Genomic DNA, 25,524 nt, shown 5'->3' with positions numbered 1-25,524 from the left:
TAAATCCATTGGAAATGTCATTGACAGAAAGTTACCACAACCTGATCATTGGACTTAACATCAAGGAGCCCGAGATGGATTTTTTTCTTCTTCTAAGAATAGCCCAGGGGTTCCCACACGTTTCTAACAAGGACCGCAAACATGTTTAGGTAGTTTATTGTGTTATTTTAATTAATTTCACTGGAATAAACTGTTTATCTTAGTGCCTCGACCCCAACTGGAAGAGCCTATGTTCATAAAATCTCCTTTGAAATGAAAAATATACACGTTTATCTATTTAGTATCTACTATATATAAATAAACACATTCATCTATTTTGTATCTGCTATAATTTAATTGCCTGACCAGCCATTCCCAGACTACTTTACTAAACCGCATTTGAACAGAACGTGGGAGGGACTGGCTGGTCAGGCTAATAAAAATAATTTGAGGCGTCAACAATCTTTTTTATTTTGTCCCTTGTCTCGCCCCGTAGAAATCAGCTAATGTTTACTTCTACTTCCTCATTCTGACAGCCCGTGGATTGCACCTGATTTTTTCCCCCTCAAATGTTTAACTTTTCAAATATGCCTTGTTTTCTGTGGCTTTTGTCGTCGTTATTTCTTCTCTGTGGCGCTTCTGACAAATGTCCGTGCGAGAGGCCGGAGTTTTGTCTTCAAATTCAAACGGAGAGAGACTTTGAGGTGCAGTGACGTTCAACTCTGGTCAAATGAAAGTTTAAAGTGCATATGACAGCTTCTCATGTTTTTCTTATTATTACTTTGTTTGGTGGGATAGTGTTTGTGGTAAGTACTTATCATAGATTAACATAAGTGAAGTTAAAGTGAAAGAAAATGTGAAAATGAAAGTTGAAAATTCGAAATTAAAAGTATAACGAAATCCTTCTGTCTTCAACAAGCTACATTTAATTTTAAAAATGCAGGGAAAATGTACTGCAGTTTATACTCTACTGTATTCTGACAGTTCTGCCCCTGTTTAATATGGTGTCATGGTAACAGTTACTGGTCATTTGACTTCTCTTTAAATCCCTCAAAATCAAAGTTAAATATTTTGACCGTGACTATGTTTATCAAAGTGTTTTAAACCATTTTATGTGCATTGTGTGACATGGTTTTGTCAGTGATTATACTTTATTGTGCATTTATTCATTGAATTATCGTGGGAGCAGGTGTTTGTGTTTGATGTGGGCGGTAAAGCTTGGAAGTCCTATAACTGGAGCATAGTGACCACAGTGGCAGCATTTGGTAAATATGACCCTGAGCTGATGTGCCATGCTCATTCAGTGGGAGCTCGACTGGTACTTAAAGGTAAAAATGTCTGTAGCCCATACTTTATGCTTGGATCAGACTTCAAGCATTACTAATCTCCTTTTAATATTTCTGTCCGTCAAAGGAGATGTCCATCTTGCTGATATTGTGGACCAAAACAACAGAACAGCCTGGATAAAGGAGAAGGTGGACTTGGCTAAGCATCAGTTTATGGATGGGATAAACTTGGATGTTGAACAAGCGGTGGAGGCAGGTTCACCCGAGTACGCGGCTCTGACAGACCTGGTCCAAGAGATATCTGAGGCCTTTCACTCTCAGATCCCAGGCTCTCAGGTCTGAAGTGTGCAACAGCAGAGGATGTGTTCAAAATCACTTACAAACATGTTTTATTTTTTATTTGAAGGTGTCTTTTGACGTGGCGTGGTCACCAAACTGTATTGACAAACGCTGCTATGATTACGTCAATATTGGCAAATACAGCGACCTCCTGTTTGTCATGTCTTATGACGAGCAGAGCCAGATATGGGGGGATTGTATTGCAATGGCAAATGCTCCACTTGAACAGACGCTCAATGGCAGGTGTTAAATAACTGAATCATTAATCTATGGGAGGTTTATTAATGTTAATGTCAATTTTCCCAAAGGTTATGACCAGTTTTTGAAGATGAAGATCGATAATACAAAGGTTATCATGGGAATACCATGGTATGGTTATGACTATCCGTGTCTCAATCTGTCTCAGGTACAAAAAAAAAAGTTCTTACTCGTTCCTGTGTAATGTCAACAAAACTAACAAATAATTGGATATTTTATTAGGAGGGCATCTGCTCAATAGAGAAAGTTCCTTTTCGTGGCGCTCCTTGCAGTGATGCCGCAGGTACACAGAAGCCTTACAGCTGGATTATGAAGCAAGTGAACAGTTCACTGACCGGTCGACTGTGGGACACCAAGCAAATGGCCCCATACTTTAATTACATGGTACATTTGAATTTCTCATGCTCTGAAGTAGGACAATGTTCAACCTGGAAATTATAGAACTATCAGTGAGATGGAATAGGAAGAATGAATAAATATGAAATTAATTAGTGAATGATGAATTTATTTCTTCTATTGTAGGATACTGAAGGAAAGATCCACCAGGTTTGGTACGATGACCCAGAGAGTCTTTGCCCAAAAGCAAATGCAGTGATGGCCACAGGTTTGCGGGGAATTGGCATGTGGAATGGCAACCTCCTGGACTACAACAATAATCCGGTTGCTCAGCAGCAGACTGCTAAAATGTGGAATGTTCTTTTAGGATGCTAGCTAATTTACACGAACCCTGCTAGTCCCCACTTTTATTCACCACAGAGTGAGGCTTTTGTTGCTTTAACAATGGATGTGTGAAAGCACTGACGTGTAATGCAGATTTCACTGCTTCTGCCTTAATCAGTTTCACTTTCAAACTTGTCAGCTAAACACTTTTTGTAAATCTAAAACATTTAATGTTTTTTAAACAATAAATCAACAGAAAAATGTTGGGTTTTATTTTCCATTTTTTAAAGAGAGACATACAAAAGTACTTGCACCTCCATCTACAGTTGAATGGATGAGCTGTGTTTGTGTGCTCTGTTTTGTGGAGTATTTCCAAAGTAGGCCACAGTCCGCGGCTCTGACTGACTCTTCTTTTGGGCCAGTTCTGCTTTTAGGGATCTCAGTTCTGTGGCAGCCTGTTTCCTCAACTGTGGAGAGGGAGAATATCATAGACATGTAAATCACAAATAATAATAATGAAAAGTTTACCTTAATTTCTGTTAGCAGCTTCATCTTGGCATCTTCAACCTTCCTCTTTAGATCCTCAATCTCATAGCTTTCAGTCATGATATGTATTATAAGTTCATTCTGTAACGACAAGTGTCTTAATTCACGAGTTTATGTCTTTGGACCACACAGCCACAGAGTTTACCTTGACTGAGGTCCTGCCCTGTCGTTTGGGGTTGCTCCTGTTCTCCCTGGCGTGGAGCTGATGCAGAAGTTTACTGTAAAATGTTTCCAGATCTTGTCGCACATTTTTCAGGCTTTCCTCCAGTGGAGTTGTGCCTTTTTTTGTTTCAAAATATTTCTTTTTCCAACTATCTCTTGCTTCGAGGAATGCACAAAAATTATATACTCTAGTTTATATGTTTCAAATACTTCAATATCTTGTACTCACCTTGGTTCCTTCTGTGTCTGTTTTGCGCCAACAAATCTTTACCTTTCCTGAGCAGCTCTTGTCTCATCCATTCAAGCTGCTTTCTTTCCTCTCGCACCATTTTGATTTCCTCTGTCAGCTCTTGTTCTTAAATGAAACGCGTTGAGTGAGAATGGATACAAAGGCATATGTTAATCTACTTTTAATACAATGGAAGCTTACTGTTTGTCCTAAAGGATGGAGACTCAACATATTTTTCTGAAGTGACAGCTTTAATTGTAGAAGTGCGCTGAAGTGACAATACTGCTGGACTGTCCATCACCTTAAAGACAAGGGAAAGGATTTGAGTAGAGTTTGCCTTGATTTATATAATGCAAGTGCGTAACAGTATATAATAGTACCTGATTATTTTGCTTACTTCCGTTAATTACTGCACATGACTTTCGGTCGGCTTTCGATTTCCCATGCCTGAAAGTAGACACATAATGAAAGAAGAAAAAAATCACATGTAATTTACAGTTTGGATTATAACACGATCTTAAAGTACCCGTCTTTGAGTGAGAAGTCAGAGTATCTGCCCTCTAATGACTCGGCCACGCCCGAATCTCTGGCTGCACGGCTTCTGATGTTGCATGGCTTTGTCTTTCTGCTCGTTCGCCCTTGTTTGGAGGTCGAATCTGCTTTGCACTCCTGTAAAACTTAAAAGTGTAGCACATTGTTAAATACTCAAATACAGAGAACTAACAGTCTTCTAGTAGAGATGTCACAGATATTAACGTTAACAATTATTGTGAGAAGAAAGGCGAAACAATTATTCGCGATTATTGATAGCATGATCAACGATACAAAACACAAAACAATACAAAACAATTTTTAAAAATACAACAGTGAAATCTTTTAGTATCTTTACATAATACATTTTTCAATTTAAGGCCCGAAGTCACTGGGATAGGCTCCAGTCACCCGCGACCCCGAAAGGGAACAAGCGGTAGAAAATGGATGGATGGATTTTTCAATTTAATCTATTTTAAGTTTATTTGTATTCTAAATTGGTCACGGTTATTATTATTTTTAGTTCTTACCATTTTATTCTGACCTGAACAATCAAAATTCTCTATTAACTAAATAATCTCGACATGATTATCTTCTAGTACTGAACTAAGTGTGTCTATTTACTATTATTCTCAGATGAGCAACGCTGATTGGACATGCGTGGACAACTCTCTGCCTTGACCCAGTTCAGTTTGCTGCTGCTGTTGATGCTTTTCTCTGGGCATTCTGCCTCAGATGAGCTGCAGTCCTGCTCCACCTCCTGGTTGTCCTCCACACGTCCTGTAGGGGGCGCATGCTGAGCGCTGGTGGTGATGTGGGGGAGTTTACCCAGCTCTTTGGCCCCTGTTGTTTGAGGACTGGTCTTAAAGGGGTAATATGAGTTTTGGTCAGAGGAGCTGCTGCTGTCTGGAGTGAAGGACTGTGAGCGGACGCTGCTGTCACTTTCAACGACGTGCAGCAAGTAAAGCTCCGGCTGAGGGGCCTGAAACACATCACAGTCACAAAATATCAAAACTGTGAATGCAACATTAAACAAGACAATGGTTTAAAATAAATAAATAATAATAATCAGTGACTATACAGAGAGCAGTGGTGTATTAAGTATTTATTGCTGTCACTTATGTAAAACTACAGGTACAGGAGCAAAAAAAAAAGTGGCTCATTAAAAAATCTACTCAAGTAAAAGTACACCTTTAAAAATGTAGTAAAAAGCAAAAGTAATTCACACAGATTTTTAGAACCATTAAAGCATCAAATGTGATGCATTTCCCTGGACATTAATAAAGCCAAATTTAGTTTGCTCAAAACCGAGACTTGAAAAATGACATACAGTGGAAATATGATTTTTTTTAGAATCTTGGTGCTACTTCCTGAAAGTTTCTACTTTTATTTTTCATATTTTCTTCACAACAAAGTCATATGCTTTTTTCAAGGTTATTTAGGCATAGAATTTTGTAACAATATGCAACAATTGGTATTCAGTATTTCACTTACTAGAGAAATTATATTGAAAGAGTATTAGATAAGATCCATTTGTACCACAATGGAAAATGTTGCAACAGGAGAATAGAAACTTCCAATTAAAAATTAGATAAATAGCAAAAAATAGACTCAATTGGAGTTTTGTTTTTACTTTTACAGTATTTTAATAAAACAATATTACAGTATAGTTGAGAAAGTTTGACTATTGACATTAAATAACCACAGAAACACATTGACTTACATATGGAGGAGCAAATGTTTTCACTTTCACATCCTTTTCTTGCTTTGTTTTGACCTGTAATACACAGACATTTGTGTGTGAGAAAAGACGAGGCAGTAAAACACGCTGTGCTTTACACCCTTCAGTGCTTGAACAGTGGACCTGTTGATCAAACGCTCTGTATTGTGTTCTTTTAACTGTCCGCCTGGTGGGACACAAGCAGCAATGGAAAACATCAGTAAATGGCTGACTGCACTCACCAGCGCTAAACTGTGACCCACACATTTCAGAAAGAAGAACTTGTCCATCGAGCCCAAGGAGCCTCCCAGAAGAGCACGCAGCCTGCTCCTCAAAGATTTCAATGTGACATCTGGATAAACTCTGAAGTAATAAAACAAAAGTAACATAAGCCCTTGCCAGAATTAAACATAAACAAGTGCAATGAACTGGTCAAATGGCAAAACAATTTAAAAGTATTTAAGTTACACCACAATATCGTTTGGTAAATTTATCATATCACTTTATTTTCTTGCTTAAAACAATATCATATATTTGTGTTTTTGTTTTATTTGAAAATAACATATTACTATTGTCTTGGCAAAGTACATTTATTTGACTGTTTTTATTTACTTTTGCTTACCTGATGAAGCCTCCTGAGACAAAAGTGTGGATGGCCTCTACAGGGACTTTATTAAGCTTTGCGTTCCACTGGTCATTGGGAACATAGAGCACATGGAGCTCCACAAACTGGACACAACAGACAGTATGTGCCATTCGTTAAATACATTATGTTAAAAATATGCTCTAGGTTCACATTACCTTGCAGCTGACTGGCCTCTTCTCCTCAGAATGTGTTGGCGACTCAGAAACTGGCAAGTCCATTTCAGATGCTGTTTGTAAATCCACTAAAATGAAGTTGAGTTTGCAGGGGTCTTGTTTCCCATCAGGTGGAGGCGTAGACTGCCCAGTAACAGGTCAGTTTAAAGTAACACACTCAAAGCCAGTGGAATTTCTTTTACGAGGGTGCCAGCACTGTTGCTCTGGTGCTGATGATGACAACTGCAGTAAAAAGTGGTGTTCACAAGAAAAGAAAAAGGAGCAAGAAACTCTGTAACTTTGTAATCATTATTTTGTTTAGTCGGTCAGGACAGAATATGATACACATACTGTAAATACACCAGATTGTAGCTATGGGTTAATTTCCATCCATTGTCCCACATTCAGTCTCACAAACACACTCTAGTGTTGGGTGATGTGTTTTGCCCAAGGACACACCAACAGTGTACACTACCACCCCTTGTACTAACCAGGCCCATCCCTGCTTAGGTTCTGAGATCTGATGAGAACAAGCTTTGAAAAAGTTAGTTATATAGGTCAGTTATATGTTTTTATTTTGTTCATTTAGGTCATTTTCTCTTTTACAATGGAGCATACATAGATGTCATCCTTATTTGCAGACCAGAAAAAGAAGGGGGAAGGAAAAATGATTCATCTAATGGGCAATGTTATTCACTATGGCCCAAAAAGGAGAGGGAAGCAAACATATCTAATCTCATTAATGCATATAAATTATTTTCAGATCTAAATGTTTTTTTTTTGTCTGTATAAAAAAGCAACAATTTGGCAAACAAAAAATGGCAAACCAGGAAATTCACAGGTTTGCCATTTTTCAAATATTCATCTACCAAAATGTCCCCATGTGTGGACAATAAAGGCTATCTTATCTTATATTATCTTAAGAATAAGAACTCTTTACGGCCCCCTAACAACCTTTTACTTTATTTAGTTAATTTTAAGAATGTACTGCACACTCCTGTCCGGCCTCTTTTGTTATAACACCTGTCTACTTGATTTATGCCAATATGTTTGTATTAGAATATGCATGAACAAAAAGAGTATTTACTTGTATTATATATAAATGGGTGCAGGTCTTTTATTCACCGCTACGGGGCGCTGTTTTAAACACAACCGGAAAAGAGGTGTTGTTCTCTGTTGATAACTTGTTAGCATTAGCATTAAGCTCCACACATCAACACTTAATCATCTCTTGCGAAACTAAACGACTAAACTAAAAAACTTGGACCATGTCTGGTTCATCGAACATCGTAGCAATGAAGAAGGTTGTGCTGCAGTTGCGCCTCGAAGCAGGAATAAACAGAGTGAAGGTAAACACAAAATAAGAACAAAGTTTAGGGCGTGTGTTGACTTTTTCCCCACTGTTGCTCATCTCCCCCGGTCTGTGCGTTTACGTTTGACCACGTTGTGTTTTCATGTATTTTCTGTGAGACAAACGTTCGCTCTTCCCCCCCCCGTGAACGTTTTTTGGTGTTTTGCTCCACAGGTGTCCCAGGCCGCGGCGGATCTTCAGCAGTTCTGCCTCCAGAACGCCCCCCACGACCCCCTGCTCACCGGCATGTCGTCCAGCAACAACCCCTTCAGACCCCAGAAAGTCTGCTCCTTTCTATAGCACCGACCCGCGTCTGTAAGTGTGCAGTCTTTGAAGGACAATCGTTTTCTGCACTACTATCACTGCTTAATAACATGTTTACAAACCTAAGTATGATTTAAGTTATTCGTTTTACAGTTCATTGGCTTTTTTCAGTACTTTTATGGCAATTATCCTGAACTTTGAACTCTTATTACCGAAACCTAATCGCAATACTCGTCAGTGAAATCTCAATTACATTTTTTTTCCTAATTGTGCATTCTTACTTCATGTCCATTTCATTAAGCTCTCATGTTTTCCTCTAGGTCTTGGATATGAATGGTGTGTGGCCTCCACTGCTTCATGGACTGGATTGTCTCAGGAGTATTAATGAATTTATGCTTAAGAATTGCTATGTGTTTTTACTAGTTATATTGACAATTCTAACATTTCCATAGGTCTCTGTGCCTAAATGACTTTCCTACTTGTAAAGATGTATTACCAACATGGTGCCTTTTTAAATGTTATTTTCCATGCCTAACTGGGGGGAAAATAAAATTATTTTACAGCTATTATTGCCATCATTTTCCGATTTGTAATTATTTGAGGATTAATTCTGACTCTCCTGCAGACAGGAACTACATCAAAACATAACTTTTCTATAATAGAAAACTTAAAACCAAAGGGCAGTAATTTCTAAAAAGTGACCAGAACTGATCGGTTACTATGCATTTTATTTATCACAACTTTATGAATAGTAATGGTGAAAAGTATTTTACAATTTACAATGGACCAGCTTTGTCATTCCATGCAGATAATCTAATTCACAAAACCAATACAGGATTGGCACATTCTTATGTTTTGGATGACACCATTTCCTGATTTGAAAGACCTTTAGTTTAATATCCCCCTTTCAAAAGAGTCCATATATTCATTTACATTTTTTTGTTGCTCTGGTAACGGTCCTGACTTGAAAGCCACGGATATAAATGCTACTTTCACTGCCTGACAGGTACACAAGAGAGGCAATACTTCGTCAAGGCATTTGATGTAGGTGACAAAGGCGGCGCTGCAAAATGTGGAGCAAATGCCTGACTTCATGACGCGACTTATTGGACATTTTTTTCCAGAGTGGAGAGCAGCACTTGCACCACAGATGACTCTCTCCAACAAACAAGCTACAAGTCCAGACCAATATCATACACTTAGCCTGGAACCAGTCTTTGCTTTTAAAACTCCCAAGCACTGAGCTGTTTGCAACTTCATAAAATTGTTAATAATTTTGGAGTGCTGTCTCTCATTTTTTGCAGTTCCACAAAAATCCAATCGAACATGGAGAAAATGCAGAGCTCTCCATTTAAAGCTGGAACTTTCTTCTGCAGGAATCCATATCGTGACGCTGCAAAAGAAAAACACATCCATTTGTAAATTTTTTATAAAATTCATGCATTATCTTTTCCAAATGATAATCAAAAGTAAATACATAAAATAAACACTCACCTTCAGGACCCACTCATACTCTCCAAACTTTGAATCAAATGTGCCTTTTTGCAAAGAGCGAAGTTTAAGTGTAAAGCGAGGTCCTAGCTCCTGAATACCAACTTTCTTCTCATTTTTGAAGATGTATCTTAAAATGAAGTAGAAGATGACGGTAATACAACATTTAAAAGACCAGATTTGATTGAAATAATATGAAATAGTACCGGTGGAATCTGAAAAAGATGAAGTCTCTCTGATTGTGAAAGGTAGCGACTTGCCGACCCACAAACTGAGGATCCTGTGGGAAAAGCGCAGCAAACAGCCGCCCGATGCTGTGACCCAGACGAGTGGAGAAGTTATTCAGAATGACCTCTGGATGATGTTCTGTTGGATCCTTGCCACGTCTCTGAAAGTTCAATATTATTATTTTTAAAAGGCTGAAACAAGCAAATTGATTTATGAAATGATCATCGACTAATTTATGTACACTTGTTGTATAAGCAATTTCACATTTACCACACAAGCGTAAAAAAACCCCTCTAAAATGAGCCATAATACGGTGACGTCATACAGCCGGGACTTCCCCATAGTGGCCATTTTAAAAGGGGCACGCAATGTATAAAAAACAACACGACTGCATCCTTTTCTACGGCATAATGAGCTACAAATACTTTGATTCTTTAGACGATAATAGCAAACTAAGGTTCACGACAAAGCTATCATTTCTTGGTCAGTCAACAGAGCAATGTCCTAACAGAATGCAGGTTTTTGGCATTTTGGCCTCATATTTCCTGGATTTCGTATGTAGTAGACGTGCTGTTGTGCCCCTTTCAAAATGGCGGACTCGGTTGCCACTGCACAAGTTCCCGGATGTGCGAACGCATGTATTCAAATTGCACTTGCCTTTATTTCCTTTCGTAGTCTGACGCTGCTGACCTTGAAGTGTGCTGTTGGGCCATCAGGTAAATGACAGAGCACCAATCCATCTTAACGGTTGGTTAAAGGAAAGCCTTCCCAATGAAATGCAACAACTAATCGAATATAAATACAAGTTACAGCGGTTATACAGTTACTGCATCAGCCACAATAAAGAAGCTCCAGCTCCATTCTGAGATAAAAGGATACTGGGCATTTTGCGATCCTCGTTGACGACCATGAGGTAGGTGAAGTTTCTTGCAACGCACTGAGGTATGATGCGCTTTAAGGCCAAACCTCTTCTGTAATACACATGAGCGTTGGGAATGACCTTCCCCAGCTGCTCGCAAAACCTTACAGTTCTCTGCAGGACACAAACAAAATCACAGACCGTCAGATAAATGTGTAATGTGAATAAGTGATGAAGTCTTCTTCATTTATATAAAAATCGTACTCCTCTTGGTCGGTCTGACGTCGTGATGAGGACTTTGGGATTTGTCAGTCCGTTAAAATATGCAGCAAATTCATCAGTTTCCTCATCAAATTTGACCTGGGCAAGAGAAAGAAAATTTGAGTAATGAATTATTGTGCAATGGGGCAAGAGCTAATCCCCTCTTTGACAGATTACCTCTTCATCATCTGGATCAACTGTAGTTTCATCATAAACTCTTTGGTTTTCAATGGTCTTGGGGACTTCTTTTGGAGGTGCCTATTTAAAAAAAACACAAACAAATTACACAAACAACACATGGTGGTACAGAAGGTTCTGAACATTTTCAGTTGTATGAACCCAAACCTACCTTGTCACCTAAAGCCTCGCGCTCCTTTTTCTTTTTCTTTTTCAGAATCATCTTTTGCTGAAATGAGAAAATCAAGAAATCGTTGAATATAACGCGACCGCCTCAAATTGTAGGAGGTAAATGTGGTTAGACATGGAAGTACAGACTCTTAAGATCATAGATGAGAACAGCAACAACACCGTCTTATCAATCCTAATAGATATATATATATATATCACAATGTTTCATAATCTTTTATTATATTCATGTGACACAATTGTAAACGTGGGATATTCTCCAAAATAAGTTGGACGAGGACCATCCTATTTATCATTTATTTCTTATACATTTTATGCTTCCGATTATCTGGACCTCAGTATTTCATGTATGTGTATATATATTTTAATACTGTAATGACAAGTAAAAGAGGGACTTGTGATCACAAATAGCTGAATGCAGAGTCCATGAGTGTTGGCAATGTAATAATGCACGAACCTTTGCTGCTGAAAATACGGTGCATTTCGAACTCATATTTACCTTTCTCTTTTCCTGCTTGTGCTTCATGAACATGACGTGTCTGCGCTGTTTATTCTTGATTTCGGACACACTGAAAGTCGGTGGAAACGCATGCTCAGGCTCAGTCTTCTCCATCTTCACGCCGTCTTTCGTGTCCATTTCACCGCCCTGCACGTCTCCTTCCTCACTCAGTCTCTGCTTCTTCGTCTTCTTACTCTTCTTTTTCTTGCCATTACTCTGATCGCTGACGGGGACCTCTGTAATGTCCATTTTTGTACCCGCAGTGTGTGTGTTTTGGCCGCTGCTGTGTTCACGTGTTGCTCGGACGTTGACTTCCGGGCAACACCGGAAGTGAATGTTGGGTCTTTTGTAAACGTGCGACACCGTGTGGATAGGAGGACAAACGTGTGATCGTGATGTAACTGTGATGATGTAGTTAAAAAAAGAAGAGATAAACAATCTTATTTCGGTCGCTATTCTACAGGATGAATAGCAGCAGTAACTGTGTATGTAACATTTATACACAGTTGATACAAGAGAGTGCAGAGAGAAGTGTTGGTAAGATGCAAAAATATCCAAAGTCATATTATCATTATTAGGGATCATGTTCAACTCAAATGTTATATTATTGGTGGAACAAGTATCATAATTTAACGATTATTAACAATTAAAGACCCCGTGACCAGACAATGTGAACATGAACAGTAATTTCATTGACATTGTCTGATCATTAATCCTTTTAATTTGTCATTTGCAGTACTGTACTGGTGATGATCGCTACCATTATTTATCTTTTTTGCTCCACCGTGTGGCATTAAATGTCCATGAAGATAAGCAGGTGACATCGCCAGGCCAAGTTACAGGTCAACAACCACCTCTCCCAAGAAAACACGCCTGTAATTGAATAAAGGTGAGATGAACACGTTTAATGCAGGCAAAGCAATGACATCTCTATGGAGACAAACACCCCACTCCACCAGAGAAGTGACATAGTGCATCTTTAACAAGATTTGACACATTGTGCATGTGTCAAATGATATGCCAATTTTCAGTTGTATGTCCCAAATATGTTATTTTTTGTACATTTTTCATAAAATGCTAAAAATGATCAAAATCATGAAATAAATGTTTTCCTTACATTTATGTTGGCAACGGTCTAAGTAAGAAACAGTGTCAAATTCATATCTCAATTTCCTATTCACCTGCAGTGTTTTAATTCTTCTTAAATAGTCTTAAATATCTTCAATAAAACTAAATTAAAAATCTGTTGATTGTTCAAACAATGGTTACAATTTTAGACTTCCCACAGTCACAGTTCTCCATTTGTATCAGGAAGTTGTGGCAGGTCACATGGCTGGGACTTTCGAACAGCTGCATGGAAAGCTGCCCCAACAGTGATGTCTTCTGTGCACACGGCCCCTCCACCTCTGCTCATCTGGGAGACCTCCCTGTTCATGTCAGCCACACAGGTAAGGTCACCTGAAGTGGTCACGCACCACTTTGAGTGGTCCACAGTGTCCAGAAAGGGGCCTCTCCTGTGAGGGTTCACTTCTTTAATGTTGTACACTGAATGTGGGAGGATTTGACTGCAGTTTGATGGCAGTGGCCGATGCATATTTCCCCAACTCTTCACAAGTAAATCCTGTTTTGCAAAGTTCACAATAAGGCCAGTATAAAGATCTAGGAAGAAGATTAAGCACAATTAATCAAAGCATTAATTTCTCAGCCTCTATTTGTGTGGACTAGGATCTTACCATCCCCAAATCGTGTGTATTTTGCAAAGCTCTTAAATCGATGTCCTTTTAGTGAAGTCAGCTTCATAATCTTAAACCAGGGCTCGGTCTTTGGGTAGCAACTTCTTTGTGCAACACATTTTAGCTCCTCATAAAAATATGGTGGTAACACAGAGTCAAATGGGAATGCATGGATGTATTTAAGATGCACGCCTAAAACATTAAAACAAGATTTAAAAAACAAAACAAAAGACTAACAAGGGAAAGTCACATTTATTAACCTACCTATATTTTGAAATTCACTGTAGGCATAAGTTACACAGAGGAAGGTCTGAGCATTGTTTGTCCCGCTGCTTGGCCAAAAGTCTTGACTTTGATATGAAGGAAACTGTGGTGTACTGTGAGACAGCCAGACTCCAGAAGTTTTGTTTAACATCACAACTCCTGTATTAGAAAAGAGGAATAACAGTGAAACATGATGCAAATCTAAATTATGGGTTATATATTTTAATGAACCACCTTTAGCGTGCCCAAATGATGCTGGAGCAGGTTGTAGACCTTTTGGAGGCTGATCATTGTAGAGAATATATCCAAAACCTTCAGTCTAAACACAGAAAAAAATAAACTAAACAGCATTAAAGAGATTTTCATTAAATTTTAGACTAAAAGGATAATACCACGGGTGAATGTTTATCATAGTTTAAGACCAGGCAAGTGACGGCTTGTGAAGAAAAGTAAAAAACAGAACAAAAAAAAGATCCAAAATTACACATATTTTTCATTAGTTAAACACAATAACTATAGCGTAGTCAAACTTTGGACCTTGTTTACTATCCAGTTGCTAGGTAACAGTTATGTATTTATCTCATCCGCTGTCTACCAGGAAGTAAAATAAACAGAAACATCTTGAATATAATAGATGTTATCTAAGTTTGGGTGAAATAAGCTGTCATATGCATTTTAAATTTAAAAAAGAAATAATGAACATTAATCAGACTCTGACAGTTTCACACCTTTTTCTTGTAGCAGTCAAAAAGTGGCGTCAGCGTTTTGGCCACGGACCCTGTTGGACTGTTGATCTTCTCTTTGCTCTCCCTCCATCCGTTTGTGCTTTCATCCATGTACAGGTAACTCAGCCCATCGCCTGTAGATTTAGGCAACTTGTACAAAAAGTACCTAAAATCAAAGCATTGTCATTATACGCGATATGTAGTGAAATGTTGCTGTGTCATTTTGAGTTTCACCAACCAATCAACCTCTTCTCCTTTATCGTTTTTGCATGCCACTTGAGATTGTCCCAGTTCAAACAGCAAACCAAGACACAGTAACAGTCTCACTTTCCTCTGAAATGAACAGATTCACAACTAAAAACTGTAGGCTACAAAATGAAACAAATTCTTCGGAATATAAATAGTCGCACGGCTTTATAGGAAGTTCAAAAGTGGTGTTTATTGACAGAGGAAATGGCTCTCTAAACTGACACACAACTAAGTAAAATCTTATCTCTGTTTACAACAAATCATTGTAATAGTCAACAATTAGCAATCATTAAAACTGAAACCAAATTCATACAAAAAACAACAACCTCATATTGCCAAATAAGTAAACTCCTGCACTCATAACATTATTATTATAGAAGGTTTATAGCTTTGTACTCACGGTCAGATCCATCTCCAATCGTTTCATGTATAAGCTTTGACGCAGCACATTCATTTGACACGAAATGAAAGCAACACCCACTTGCTTTGTATATCCTGGTTCCTCCCCTGTACGCAATGACATTCTCTGGTCTAATTAATGTGTTGTAAGAACCTAGGCTGAGGTAGAAACGTATAATGCCTGACCCCATTTGGTAGTGGCAAGCAGGCCAATATAAACAGCGAAACAAAGCACAATTATGTTAGTTCAACTGGTTTGGCTGTTGTCTGTTGGATTTCTGTGAGCAACAACACAACCACAACATAACAAAACAGGTTTGGCACGATTAGTAAGGCTTTGTTTGAAATTGAGCAGGAGGACAGATCACAATTTAGTGGTGGAATTTGCTGTTTGAGTCCGATCATCGAAAGTTGGCTCTTTTGTTTTTTTGTAAACGTGCGACACCTCGTAGAAAGGAGGACAAACGTGTGATTGGGATGTAACTGTGATGATGTAGTTAAATAAATAGATAAACAATCTTATTTCGGCCTCTGTGCTACAGGATGAATAGCAGCACTAATAGTGTAAGTTCCACCTACATTTATACACAGTTGATATAAGAGAGTGCAGAGAGAAGGGCGCCCTGCCGTGTTCCTCTTTTTATGTGTTGATAAGATGCAAAAATATCCAAAGTCATATTATCATTATTAGGGATCATGTGCAACTCAAATGTTATATTATTGTGGGAACAAACATAATAATTTAACGATAACAGTAATTTCATTGACATTGGCTGATCATCAATCCTTTAATTTGTCATTTGTAGTACTGTACTGGTGATGATCGCTACCATTCATTATCATTTTTGCTCCACCGTGTGGCATTAAATGTCCATGAAGATAAGCAGGTGACATCGCCAGGCCAAGTTACTAGTCAACAACCACCTCTCCCAAGAAAACACGCCTGTAATTGAATAAAGGTGAGATGAACAGGCGAAGCAATGACATCTCTATGGAGACAAACACCCCACTCCACCAGAGAAGTGACTTAGTGCATCTTTAACAAGATTTGACACATTGTACAGAAGGATTTGATGTCTAATTTTAAGCCTGATTTATTTGTAAAAAAATGTTTGCTAATTTTCCATTATATTTATTTTTTTGTAAATTTTATATAAAATGCAAAAAAACAATTAAAATTATGCAAGACATTTTCCCCTTACATTTATGTAGGCGGCGGTCTAAGTAAGAAACAGTGTCAAATTGATATCTCAATTTTAGATTGTTTTTCCTATTCACCTACAGTGTCTTAATTCTTCTTAAATAGTCCTAAATATAAATAAATAAATTGATTGTTCAAACAATGGTTACAATTTTAGACTTCCCACAGTCACAGTTCTCCATTTGTATGAGGAAGTTGTGGCAGGTCACATGGCTGGGAATTTTCAACAGCTGCATGGAAAGCTGCCCCAACAGTGATGTCTTCTGTGCACACGGCCCCTCCACCTCTCCTCATCTGGGAGACCTCCCTGTTCATGTCAGCCACACAGGTAAGGTCACCTGAAGTGGTCACGCACCACTTTGAGTGGTCCACAGTGTCCAGAAAGGGGCCTCTCCTGTGAGGGTTCACTTCTTTAATGTTGTACACTGAATGTGGGAGGATTTTACTGCAGTTTGATGGCAGTGGCCGACGCATACTTCCCCAACTCTTCACAAATAAATTCTGTTTTGCAAAGTTCACAATAAGGCCAGTATAAAGATCTAGGAAGAAGATTAAGCACAATTAATCAAAGCGTTAATTTCTCAGCCTCTATTTGTGTGGACTAGGATCTTACCATCCCCAAATCGTGTGTATTTTGCAAAGCTCTTAAATTGATGTCCTTTTAGTGAAGTCAGCTTCATAATCTTAAACCAGGGCTTGGTCTTTGGGTAGCAACTTCTTTGTGCAACACATTTTAGCTCCTCATGAAAATATGGTGGTAACACAAAGTCAAATGGGAATGCATGGATGTATTTAAGATGCACGCCTAAAACATTAAAACAAGATTTAAAAAACAAAACCAAAGACTAACAAGGGAAAGTCACATTTATTAACCTACCTATATTTTTAAATTTACTGTAGGCATAAGTTACACAGAGGAAGGTCTGAGCATAGTTTGTCCCGCTGCTTGGCCAAAAGTCTTGACTTTGATATGAAGGAAACTGTGGTGTACTGTGAGACAGCCAGACTCCAGAAGTTTTGTTTAACATCACAACTCCTGTATTAGAAAAGAGGAATAACAGTGAAACATGATGCAAATCTAAATTATGGGTTATATATTTTAATGAACCACCTTTAGCGTGCCCAAATGATGCTGGAGCAGGTTGTAGACCTTTTGGAGGCTGATCATTGTAGAGAATATATCCAAAACCTTCAGTCTAAACACAGAAAAAAATAAACTAAACAGCATTAAAGAGATTTTCATTAAATTTTAGACTAAAAGGATAATACCACGGGTGAATGTTTATCATAGTTTAAGACCAGGCAAGTGACGGCTTGTGAAGAAAAGTAAAAAACAGAACAAAAAAAAGATCCAAAATTACACATATTTTTCATTAGTTAAACACAATAACTATAGCGTAGTCAAACTTTGGACCTTGTTTACTATCCAGTTGCTAGGTAACAGTTATGTATTTATCTCATCCGCTGTCTACCAGGAAGTAAAATAAACAGAAACATCTTGAATATAATAGATGTTATCTAAGTTTGGGTGAAATAAGCTGTCATATGCATTTTAAATTTAAAAAAGAAATAATGAACATTAATCAGACTCTGACAGTTTCACACCTTTTTCTTGTAGCAGTCAAAAAGTGGCGTCAGCGTTTTGGCCACGGACCCTGTTGGACTGTTGATCTTCTCTTTGCTCTCCCTCCATCCGTTTGTGCTTTCATCCATGTACAGGTAACTCAGCCCATCGCCTGTAGATTTAGGCAACTTGTACAAAAAGTACCTAAAATCAAAGCATTGTCATTATACGCGATATGTAGTGAAATGTTGCTGTGTCATTTTGAGTTTCACCAACCAATCAACCTCTTCTCCTTTATCGTTTTTGCATGCCACTTGAGATTGTCCCAGTTCAAACAGCAAACCAAGACACAGTAACAGTCTCACTTTCCTCTGAAATGAACAGATTCACAACTAAAAACTGTAGGCTACAAAATGAAACAAATTCTTCGGAATATAAATGGTCGCACGGCTTTATAGTGTTGTGGAAAAATATAATCTGGCCCTTTGCTTTTTGATTTTCAAATTCTTTCTTAATTTGACACAGCTTGACACGACCCCTCCCTGCCTGGAGATTTACATGTCCCAGGCCAGGCCCCGTTTGGTTTCACACTGGGACAAAGAGCAAGACATGTAAATTGAATCAATGCAAATGTTATCCACTGTCTCCCGAAACCCCTGGTTCTTTGGTCCCTTTGTACCCGCGCTACCTGACTGACCGGTAACTTTCCGTGTGTGGGGTCATGTGACTGAGGTGTATTAATAAGGAGGACATGGGACAAGGGGGAGATTCTGATCATGTAATGTACCAGAGTGAGAGAAACGTCTGATTAAATCACCTTAACATTGAAACAAAGCGACTCGCTTCCTTGCCTTATTTTTGCCATTACAATAGGAAGTTCAAAAGTGGTGTTTATTGACAGAGGAAATGGCTCTCTAAACTGACACACAACTAAGTCAAATATTATCTCTGTCTACAACAAATCATTGTAATAGTCAACAATTATCAAGCATTAAAACGCAAACCAAATTCATTAAAAAAATACTCATATTGCCAAATAAGTAAACTCCTGCGCTCATAACATTATTATTATAGAAGGTTTAAAGCTTTGTACTCACGGTCAGATCCATCTCCAATCGTTTCATGTATAAGCTTTGACGCATTACATTCATTTGACACGAAATGAAAGCAACACCCACTTGCTTTGTATATCCTGGTTCCTCCCCTGTACGCAATGACATTCTCTGGTCTAATTAATGTGTTGTAAGAACCTAGGCTGAGGTAGAAACGTATAATGCCTGACCACATTTGGTAGAGGCAAGCAGGCCAATATAAACAGCGAAACAAAGCACAATTATGTTAGTTCAACTGGTTTGGCTGTTGTCTGTTGGATTTCTGTGAGCAACAACACAACCACAACATAACAAAACAGGTTTGGCACGATTAGTAAGGCTTTGTTTGAAATTGAGCAGGAGGACAGATCACAATTCAGTGGTGGAATTTGCTGTTTAAGTCTGATCATGTCAGATTTGTTGGTTCATGTCGCTGTAATCACGGTTGACATGAAACTAAAACTGACTTCACAAGCAAACAAAAGTGAAATTGTGTCGTAAAGTGATGTCATTATTCAAACCCGAAGGCGTGGTTTCCTCACAGTTTGTACAGCTGCAATCAGTTTTGATATTGTCTTCAAGAGCAATAAATATGAATTACCCTCAATATGAAATTATGACATCATTCTTGAACGTGAACGCAACCTATTGTTTCATTGCACGCCTCTTTTATAGCTCTAAATCAATGCCATGACTATATAAAGCATTACAGAGTAGTCAAGTTGGTGAGTTTATAGCCTTGATGCACTATATGTTAATGCAAGAATATACTGTGTTTTATTACGTTTCATTCAGTCTATTAAACCAGACATGTCCAAGAATTCATTGTTGCATTAGGTTTTATTATTTACAACTAACCCAAATGTGTACTCCAACCAAATTATGAACAAATAGACTCAAGACATTTGTTATACCTTTCGTGTTTAATTGAGAATTTATAGCTTTTTAAAATCTCAAATGTAGCTCGCTCACAATAATACATTCTGAACTGAGATATATTACTACAGAAAATATTGCCATAAATGCTAATATTGAAGACCACTTAATGCCACTGACACAATAACTCTCGTGATTAGTTAATATAAAAACTGAGTCATAGATATTTTAATTAGGACTGGGCGAAATAACTTTGACAATAAATTCATACCCTTAATCTTAATTATTCAACCCTCTACACAGCTCAAAAGTTAATGAACAATACAGTGAAATATTGCCCTCATGCCCCAAAAACATTGTCCATCTCATTTATTGAACAACATAGGTCTAGTAGTAATGCTAATGAAGGAATAGGCTCAATGCATAAGACTGATTTCAATATCAATAAGGGAGTGTCTGCAGAGCCGCGGCACGCGGCCGAAAAAGCCATGTTATTTTTGTGCCGGCCGCGCGCCGCGGCTCCTGAAACTGCGCCGGTTAAGGTTAGGGTTAAGGTTAAGGTTAAGGTTAAGGTTAAGGTTAAGGTTAAGGTTAGGGTTAGGGTTAGGGTTAAGGTTAAGGTTAAGGTTAAGGTTAAGGTTAAGGTTAAGGTTAAGGTTAAGGTTAAGGTTAGGGTTAAGGTTAAGGTTAAGGTTAGGGTTAAGGTTAAGGTTAAGGTTAGGGTTAGGGTTAGGGTTAAGGTTAAGGTTAAGGTTAAGGTTAAGGTTAAGGTTAAGGTTAAGGTTAGGGTTAGGGTTAGGGTTAGGGTTAAGGTTAAGGTTAAGGTTAAGGTTAAGGTTAAGGTTAGGGTTAAGGTTAAGGTTAAGGTTAAGGTTAGGGTTAAGGTTAAGGTTAGGGTTAAGGTTAGGGTTAAGGTTAAGGTTAAGGTTAGGGTTAAGGTTAAGGTTAGGGTTAAGGTTAAGGTTAAGGTTAGGGTTAAGGTTAAGGTTAGGGTTAAGGTTAAGGTTAGGGTTAAGGTTAAGGTTAGGGTTAAGGTTAAGGTTAAGGTTAGGGTTAAGGTTAAGGTTAAGGTTAAGGTTAGGGTTAAGGTTAAAGGTGGTATGGACGATTTTTTTCAGCAATTTTTTTTATCATATTTCCTCGTGGCGTGGATAAATCATTTGTCCTGCCACGTATCAATCATAAAACGCACCTACCGCTCACCTGCAGCCGCGTCAGGCTCGTCCCCACGTTTCCGCGTGCCTAAGCGCATGGATCTATCATAATATAGTTCCCTCAGTGTACGGGGCAAAATGAAGACGGAGAAAGACAGTTCGAGCTGACGCAGAAGTGGACAGAAATCTACGGGAGACGAGCGATGCGATGCGCTCCGTTGCGCTAATAAACAAACGCACGTGTGTGTTGTGTCGGTCCGCACGGGGGAGTGCACATGAGCACTTCTGCCTGCGTTCTCAAATCGCCGAAAAAAATTGTCCATACCGCCTTTAAGGTTAAGGTTAAGGTTAGGGTTAAGGTTAAGGTTAAGGTTAGGGTTAAGGTTAAGGTTAGGGTTAGGGTTAGGGTTAGGGTTAAGGTTAGGGTTAGGGTTAAGGTTAGGGTTAGGGTTAAGGTTAAGGTTAGGGTTAGGGTTAGGGTTAGCCATGAGGCTATAACGGGCTATAAGGGAAATGCCGCGGTCCCTGAAACTGCGCGGCCATTTGACCGCGCCGCGGCTCTCCAGCCACGGCCTATCAATAAAGCAGACTGAAGTACTATTTATTAACATTTATTAGACATAGTCATTATAACCAAAATTCCAGCAGTAATCTATGATAAACTGACTTTTTTCTCAGATACTCACAATTATGAAACTGGACAAAGTAGAAATATAAGCTGTGTGCTGCCAGTTTGCAGAACCAATAGAATGCAGTGCACTGTTGTTTATCGGGCCATGGTTGCATGGAATGCATTGCCTGTTTTTTTGTTGCTCGAAAATAATAAAAGGTTATTTCAAAAGAAGTTAAAGCTTTTCCTTTTTACACTTAATGCGCTTCAGGGATGGAGTTAAGATTTGATTACTAATTATGGGAATGATAGTGGTAGTATAACTAATAATAATATTATGTAATTGTTATTTTTCTTGTTTTTTGTTTTTGTTTTAGTGAATGAGCTATTTACTGCTGTTTTCCTTTTCACTCTGTATGTATATGTATGTGTATGTATATGTATCTATGTGAGTGTATTTATATATATATATATATATATATATATATATATATATATATATATATATATACTGTATGTATGTAGTACTGTATGTATGTAGGTAGATTGGGCTTTCGTGTGTAAGTAAGTAAGTAAATTTTATTTGTATAGCACCTTTCACAGACAGAAGTCACAAAGTGCTTCACAAAACACAGAATAAAACGATAAAAACACAAAAAATTTACAGTGAGCAATACATATACAACAATATACAGTAAAATCAGCCGCTAAAACAAATGCAATTAAAAGGCTTGACTAAATAAAAAGGTTTTAAGCTGACCCTTAAAAGCAATAACTGAGTCCAGTGACCGCAGGGAGAGCGGAGTGTGTGTGTGTATGTGTGTGTGAGGTATGTGTGCGTTTGTTTAGGGGTTTGAGTGTGTGTGTTTGGGTGGGGTATATAAAGAAATGTATGTAATGAATTTGAGGAGACCCCAGGAAGAATAGCAACTGGTTTGCAGGCGCTAATGAGGATCTTAATAAACTAAACTAAACTAAACTAAATATCACAATAATAATAAATGCTCTTTTTTTTAGGTAATTTTCAACACAAAATACGTTCTTCATGTTCCTGTATTGTCTTATTCTAGTTCTGATAAAGCTGAAGATAATTCTCAAACTGTTCAAGAAATGTCATATTTTGCGGTCAACATTCTGTGTATTGGTCCACTAGTTGTCTGAAGGCTTTATAAATCAGTGGGTGTTGGGTGCAGGTCAGCCCTCCACCTCGCCACATTTGGAACTTTTCTCGGTTTAAATCTCCCAGACAGGTGAGCTGCGCCTCAATGTCCCGGGACACGCACCACTTTGAATGGTCGTGGTGGGACAGAAAGAGCGTTGGCCCCGGTATTTGGATCCTCTTGATGTTCATGGTATGGCGGGGCAGGGAACAGTTGGAGGGCAGTGCATGTCCCCTCGTCTGCCAAGTCTCCACCAACAGGTCAACGGCCATGAGCTGAGCCACCCAGCCTGTGTAGATATCTGAGCAAACAACGCACCGGGGTAAACAGGGGAAAATCTGAACAAACATAATCTTTCACTAGGAATGGCCTAATGACTAACCACTTACTTCCTATATCTTACATGTCCTGGTTTAACACAAATGCCATGTGTTAAACCAGGATAGAACACATACATACTGTTCACAAAACACTTATAAACTAGGGGTGGGCGATGTGGAAAGAAATACTATCTTGAGATGAAATTACGGCAGTCCATCAGAAGAAATGTGCATGAAATCCAAATCCACTTTAATTATGTGGCACATTTTATCAACAGGCAGTTCCCAAAGGGCTGCACGGAGACGGAGAACAAGAAAAAAACGACTGAAAATGGAAAAATGCTCAATTTAGTCTCACTAGTACGAAAACAATTAAAACCAGTATAAAACCATATGAAAGCAAAAAACATAAAACAGCAATACATAAACAGAGCTAATCAAAGACACAGAGGGCCGCAAAACCCATGTATGCGGAAGGTGGGCCTGTCCCTTCAAAACTTTCAAAACAGAGGCATTCAAACAGAGGCAAGAAGCAGGTTTTTTGAATGGTAGAGATTGGTAGAGTAAAGATTTGATTGGGAGGAGGTACAGACTTAGAGCAAAAAGAACAGGCCCGAGTTTAGAACCCTACACAGTATAGAGCGGCGGTGGATGAGGTGAAGTCCACCTTAAAAGAGTGAATGAGCAGTAACATTAACCACATAAAAAACTTTCGATCCCCTTGAAAAAATTAAATAAAAAAATATAATAAATCTCATACCCCTTCTGTACACTTCACTATAAAAGTATTTTGTGAAAACACTACAGCTTTAACTTGTACACGTTGACGACTGCAGTGGCATAATTAACTTTCAAATCTAATGTAACTTACCATCCACAAACTGGGCTGATTTGACAAAGCTGACAAACGTTTCCCCTCTGGCCGACACAAGCTGCTGCACTCTCCTGTCTGTGTCCATGGGAACCTGTACGCCATCACACAACTCTGACAACGGCGCAAAGTCAGGAGAAAAGGTCGAGGGTATTGAGCAGTTGAAGAAACGCGGATGTATGTAGTGAAGTTGTTTGACTAAAAAAAAAAGAAGCAAATTAGGTTAAAATGTGTTAGAAATAAACATATATACTGGATTGACTCATGATAATCGATGACACGGATCATGATTGGTGCTTATTTTTCACAGTCAGTTATTTGTCTGTGGGTTTGGCTGTGTTTTTACTGTTACTGCGTTTTTACTTACCGATGTCAAAGAACTGTTTGTATTTGTAGGTGACACACAGAGCCGTCTGGCCATTGGCTTTTCCAGAGTTAGGATAAATGTAGCCTTGTTCAGGGAACGAGGGGAAATGGGGGATCGTGTGGGACAGCCAGAAGCCCTGCGATCGGTCAAAGAGCAACATACCTGTCGGGCGCAAACAACAAAGCTCACAAAACTGGAATAACATTAAACTTGCGCTATTGAGAGTCAATAGTGGTTATCTGATAGATGGTCTTTGGCCGCACACTCCCCCTGACCCTTAACTGTTGGTTTGTTACACAGCTGCAACTTAAAACTATACATGGGTTTGAGAACTAAATAATATACATATTTCGAATGGAAAAAAGTCTTCAAAAAGTTGCAACGTGGAGCTGAAATTCATGAATACAATAAATAAAAATTAAAAAATCATTCACTGCTTTGATTACTATACCTTTGGTGTGTCCATATTCCATATTGTACTTTAATGATGGTGGTGCATCGTTGTAGATTGCATAGACAGAGCTGTTGGACTAAGAACAGAATTTTATATTTATTCTAAAAAGCAATGAATGGATCATTTACAATTTTTCTGCAATTATCTCGCACGTAAACCTCTAAACTATTCAAATAAATGTAGATTTGCTTCTACACAAGTTGGAAATGAGGGTCAAAAGGCTGTTGCTCACCTTGTAGGCTTGTCCTGAGTACAGCTGACTAAGGGTTCTTCCCATGGCCCCTTGAGTCGTGTTCACCATAAATTTACTCATCAGCCAACTCTCCATTTTGGAATCCAGGTACATATAGTCCACCCCAGTGCCCACCTCACCGATCTTCTTTTTGGGCAGCTTGTACATTACAAACCTGTCAGAAAAGGAAGTATTTTTGAAACACTGACTGATTTTTCCTAAAATAACAAAATAATGTAAACTCACCAATCAACAGGTTCACCAGCTTCATTTTTGCATGAAATGTCAGCACTGTATACTGCTGTGGAACATAGCAAAATGTAGTAGAAATACATGGTCACCCTGGTAATCTTCCACATCAGTCCTTGAATAACTGAAAAGGAACAAAGGAACAGATTTAGGGCTTCAAATTTGCAAGTACAGCACA

The 25,524-nt window shown here is 38.5% G+C and overlaps 7 protein-coding genes across 8 annotated transcripts; 2 read left to right on the top strand and 5 right to left on the bottom strand.

The window, feature by feature from the left end:
* Positions 1 to 497: 497 nt before the first annotated feature.
* On the top strand, positions 498 to 2,721 carry ctbs (chitobiase, di-N-acetyl-). The gene is made up of 7 exons (XM_072438899.1): positions 498 to 683; positions 1,169 to 1,307; positions 1,393 to 1,601; positions 1,672 to 1,843; positions 1,913 to 2,010; positions 2,085 to 2,246; positions 2,385 to 2,721. Exons 1-7 carry the CDS (start codon positions 549 to 551, stop codon positions 2,571 to 2,573), a joined length of 1,104 nt encoding a protein of 367 aa, XP_072295000.1. The 5' UTR covers positions 498 to 548; the 3' UTR covers positions 2,574 to 2,721.
* Positions 2,722 to 2,791: 70 nt separating this feature from the next.
* Positions 2,792 to 6,774, bottom strand: spata1 (spermatogenesis associated 1). 2 transcript variants are annotated; one of them, XM_072438518.1, is made up of 12 exons: positions 6,512 to 6,774; positions 6,333 to 6,439; positions 5,953 to 6,073; positions 5,714 to 5,767; positions 4,615 to 4,972; positions 3,986 to 4,136; positions 3,840 to 3,906; positions 3,661 to 3,760; positions 3,502 to 3,585; positions 3,214 to 3,389; positions 3,051 to 3,149; positions 2,792 to 2,989 (listed from the first exon to the last, which is right to left on the bottom strand). In XM_072438518.1, the coding sequence occupies exons 1-12, from the start codon at positions 6,572 to 6,574 to the stop codon at positions 2,843 to 2,845; spliced, it is 1,527 nt and encodes a 508-aa protein (XP_072294619.1). In that variant the 5' UTR covers positions 6,575 to 6,774; the 3' UTR covers positions 2,792 to 2,842. The 2 variants fall into 2 exon arrangements, with proteins under 2 accessions (XP_072294619.1, XP_072294618.1); XM_072438517.1 differs by having other exon boundaries at positions 3,460 to 3,585; positions 6,512 to 6,771.
* An 882-nt stretch (positions 6,775 to 7,656) lies between these two features.
* LOC140353705 (guanine nucleotide-binding protein G(I)/G(S)/G(O) subunit gamma-5) lies at positions 7,657 to 8,685 on the top strand. Its single transcript, XM_072438389.1, has 3 exons — positions 7,657 to 7,857; positions 8,034 to 8,174; positions 8,444 to 8,685. The coding sequence occupies exons 1-2, from the start codon at positions 7,777 to 7,779 to the stop codon at positions 8,157 to 8,159; spliced, it is 207 nt and encodes a 68-aa protein (XP_072294490.1). The 5' UTR covers positions 7,657 to 7,776; the 3' UTR covers positions 8,160 to 8,174; positions 8,444 to 8,685.
* A 146-nt stretch (positions 8,686 to 8,831) lies between these two features.
* Positions 8,832 to 12,139, bottom strand: rpf1 (ribosome production factor 1 homolog). Its single transcript, XM_072438894.1, has 9 exons — positions 11,828 to 12,139; positions 11,312 to 11,368; positions 11,140 to 11,220; positions 10,966 to 11,061; positions 10,722 to 10,875; positions 10,500 to 10,582; positions 9,821 to 10,002; positions 9,618 to 9,744; positions 8,832 to 9,516 (listed from the first exon to the last, which is right to left on the bottom strand). Exons 1-9 carry the CDS (start codon positions 12,074 to 12,076, stop codon positions 9,475 to 9,477), a joined length of 1,071 nt encoding a protein of 356 aa, XP_072294995.1. The 5' UTR covers positions 12,077 to 12,139; the 3' UTR covers positions 8,832 to 9,474.
* Positions 12,140 to 12,773: 634 nt separating this feature from the next.
* Positions 12,774 to 15,228, bottom strand: LOC140354172 (deoxyribonuclease-2-alpha-like). Its single transcript, XM_072439098.1, has 7 exons — positions 15,199 to 15,228; positions 14,788 to 14,882; positions 14,553 to 14,715; positions 14,059 to 14,143; positions 13,825 to 13,983; positions 13,561 to 13,752; positions 12,774 to 13,486 (listed from the first exon to the last, which is right to left on the bottom strand). The coding sequence occupies exons 1-7, from the start codon at positions 15,223 to 15,225 to the stop codon at positions 13,116 to 13,118; spliced, it is 1,092 nt and encodes a 363-aa protein (XP_072295199.1). The 5' UTR covers positions 15,226 to 15,228; the 3' UTR covers positions 12,774 to 13,115.
* A 720-nt stretch (positions 15,229 to 15,948) lies between these two features.
* On the bottom strand, positions 15,949 to 19,099 carry LOC140354173 (deoxyribonuclease-2-alpha-like). The gene is made up of 7 exons (XM_072439099.1): positions 19,060 to 19,099; positions 18,239 to 18,333; positions 18,004 to 18,166; positions 17,510 to 17,594; positions 17,276 to 17,434; positions 17,012 to 17,203; positions 15,949 to 16,937 (listed from the first exon to the last, which is right to left on the bottom strand). Exons 1-7 carry the CDS (start codon positions 19,084 to 19,086, stop codon positions 16,567 to 16,569), a joined length of 1,092 nt encoding a protein of 363 aa, XP_072295200.1. The 5' UTR covers positions 19,087 to 19,099; the 3' UTR covers positions 15,949 to 16,566.
* A 3,710-nt stretch (positions 19,100 to 22,809) lies between these two features.
* On the bottom strand, positions 22,810 to 25,486 carry dnase2b (deoxyribonuclease II beta). The gene is made up of 6 exons (XM_072439281.1): positions 25,344 to 25,486; positions 25,098 to 25,272; positions 24,863 to 24,941; positions 24,412 to 24,573; positions 24,045 to 24,242; positions 22,810 to 23,154 (listed from the first exon to the last, which is right to left on the bottom strand). The coding sequence occupies exons 1-6, from the start codon at positions 25,454 to 25,456 to the stop codon at positions 22,820 to 22,822; spliced, it is 1,062 nt and encodes a 353-aa protein (XP_072295382.1). The 5' UTR covers positions 25,457 to 25,486; the 3' UTR covers positions 22,810 to 22,819.
* Between the last annotated feature and the right edge of the window lie 38 nt (positions 25,487 to 25,524).

Source organism: Eucyclogobius newberryi, unplaced genomic scaffold, assembly GCF_026437365.1.
Source record: "Eucyclogobius newberryi isolate DKJ021-1_F unplaced genomic scaffold, fEucNew1.0.hap1 SCAF_9, whole genome shotgun sequence".
Classification (NCBI taxonomy): Eukaryota; Metazoa; Chordata; class Actinopteri; order Gobiiformes; family Gobiidae; genus Eucyclogobius; species Eucyclogobius newberryi.
This window is presented reverse-complemented; position numbering and strand designations above follow the sequence as displayed.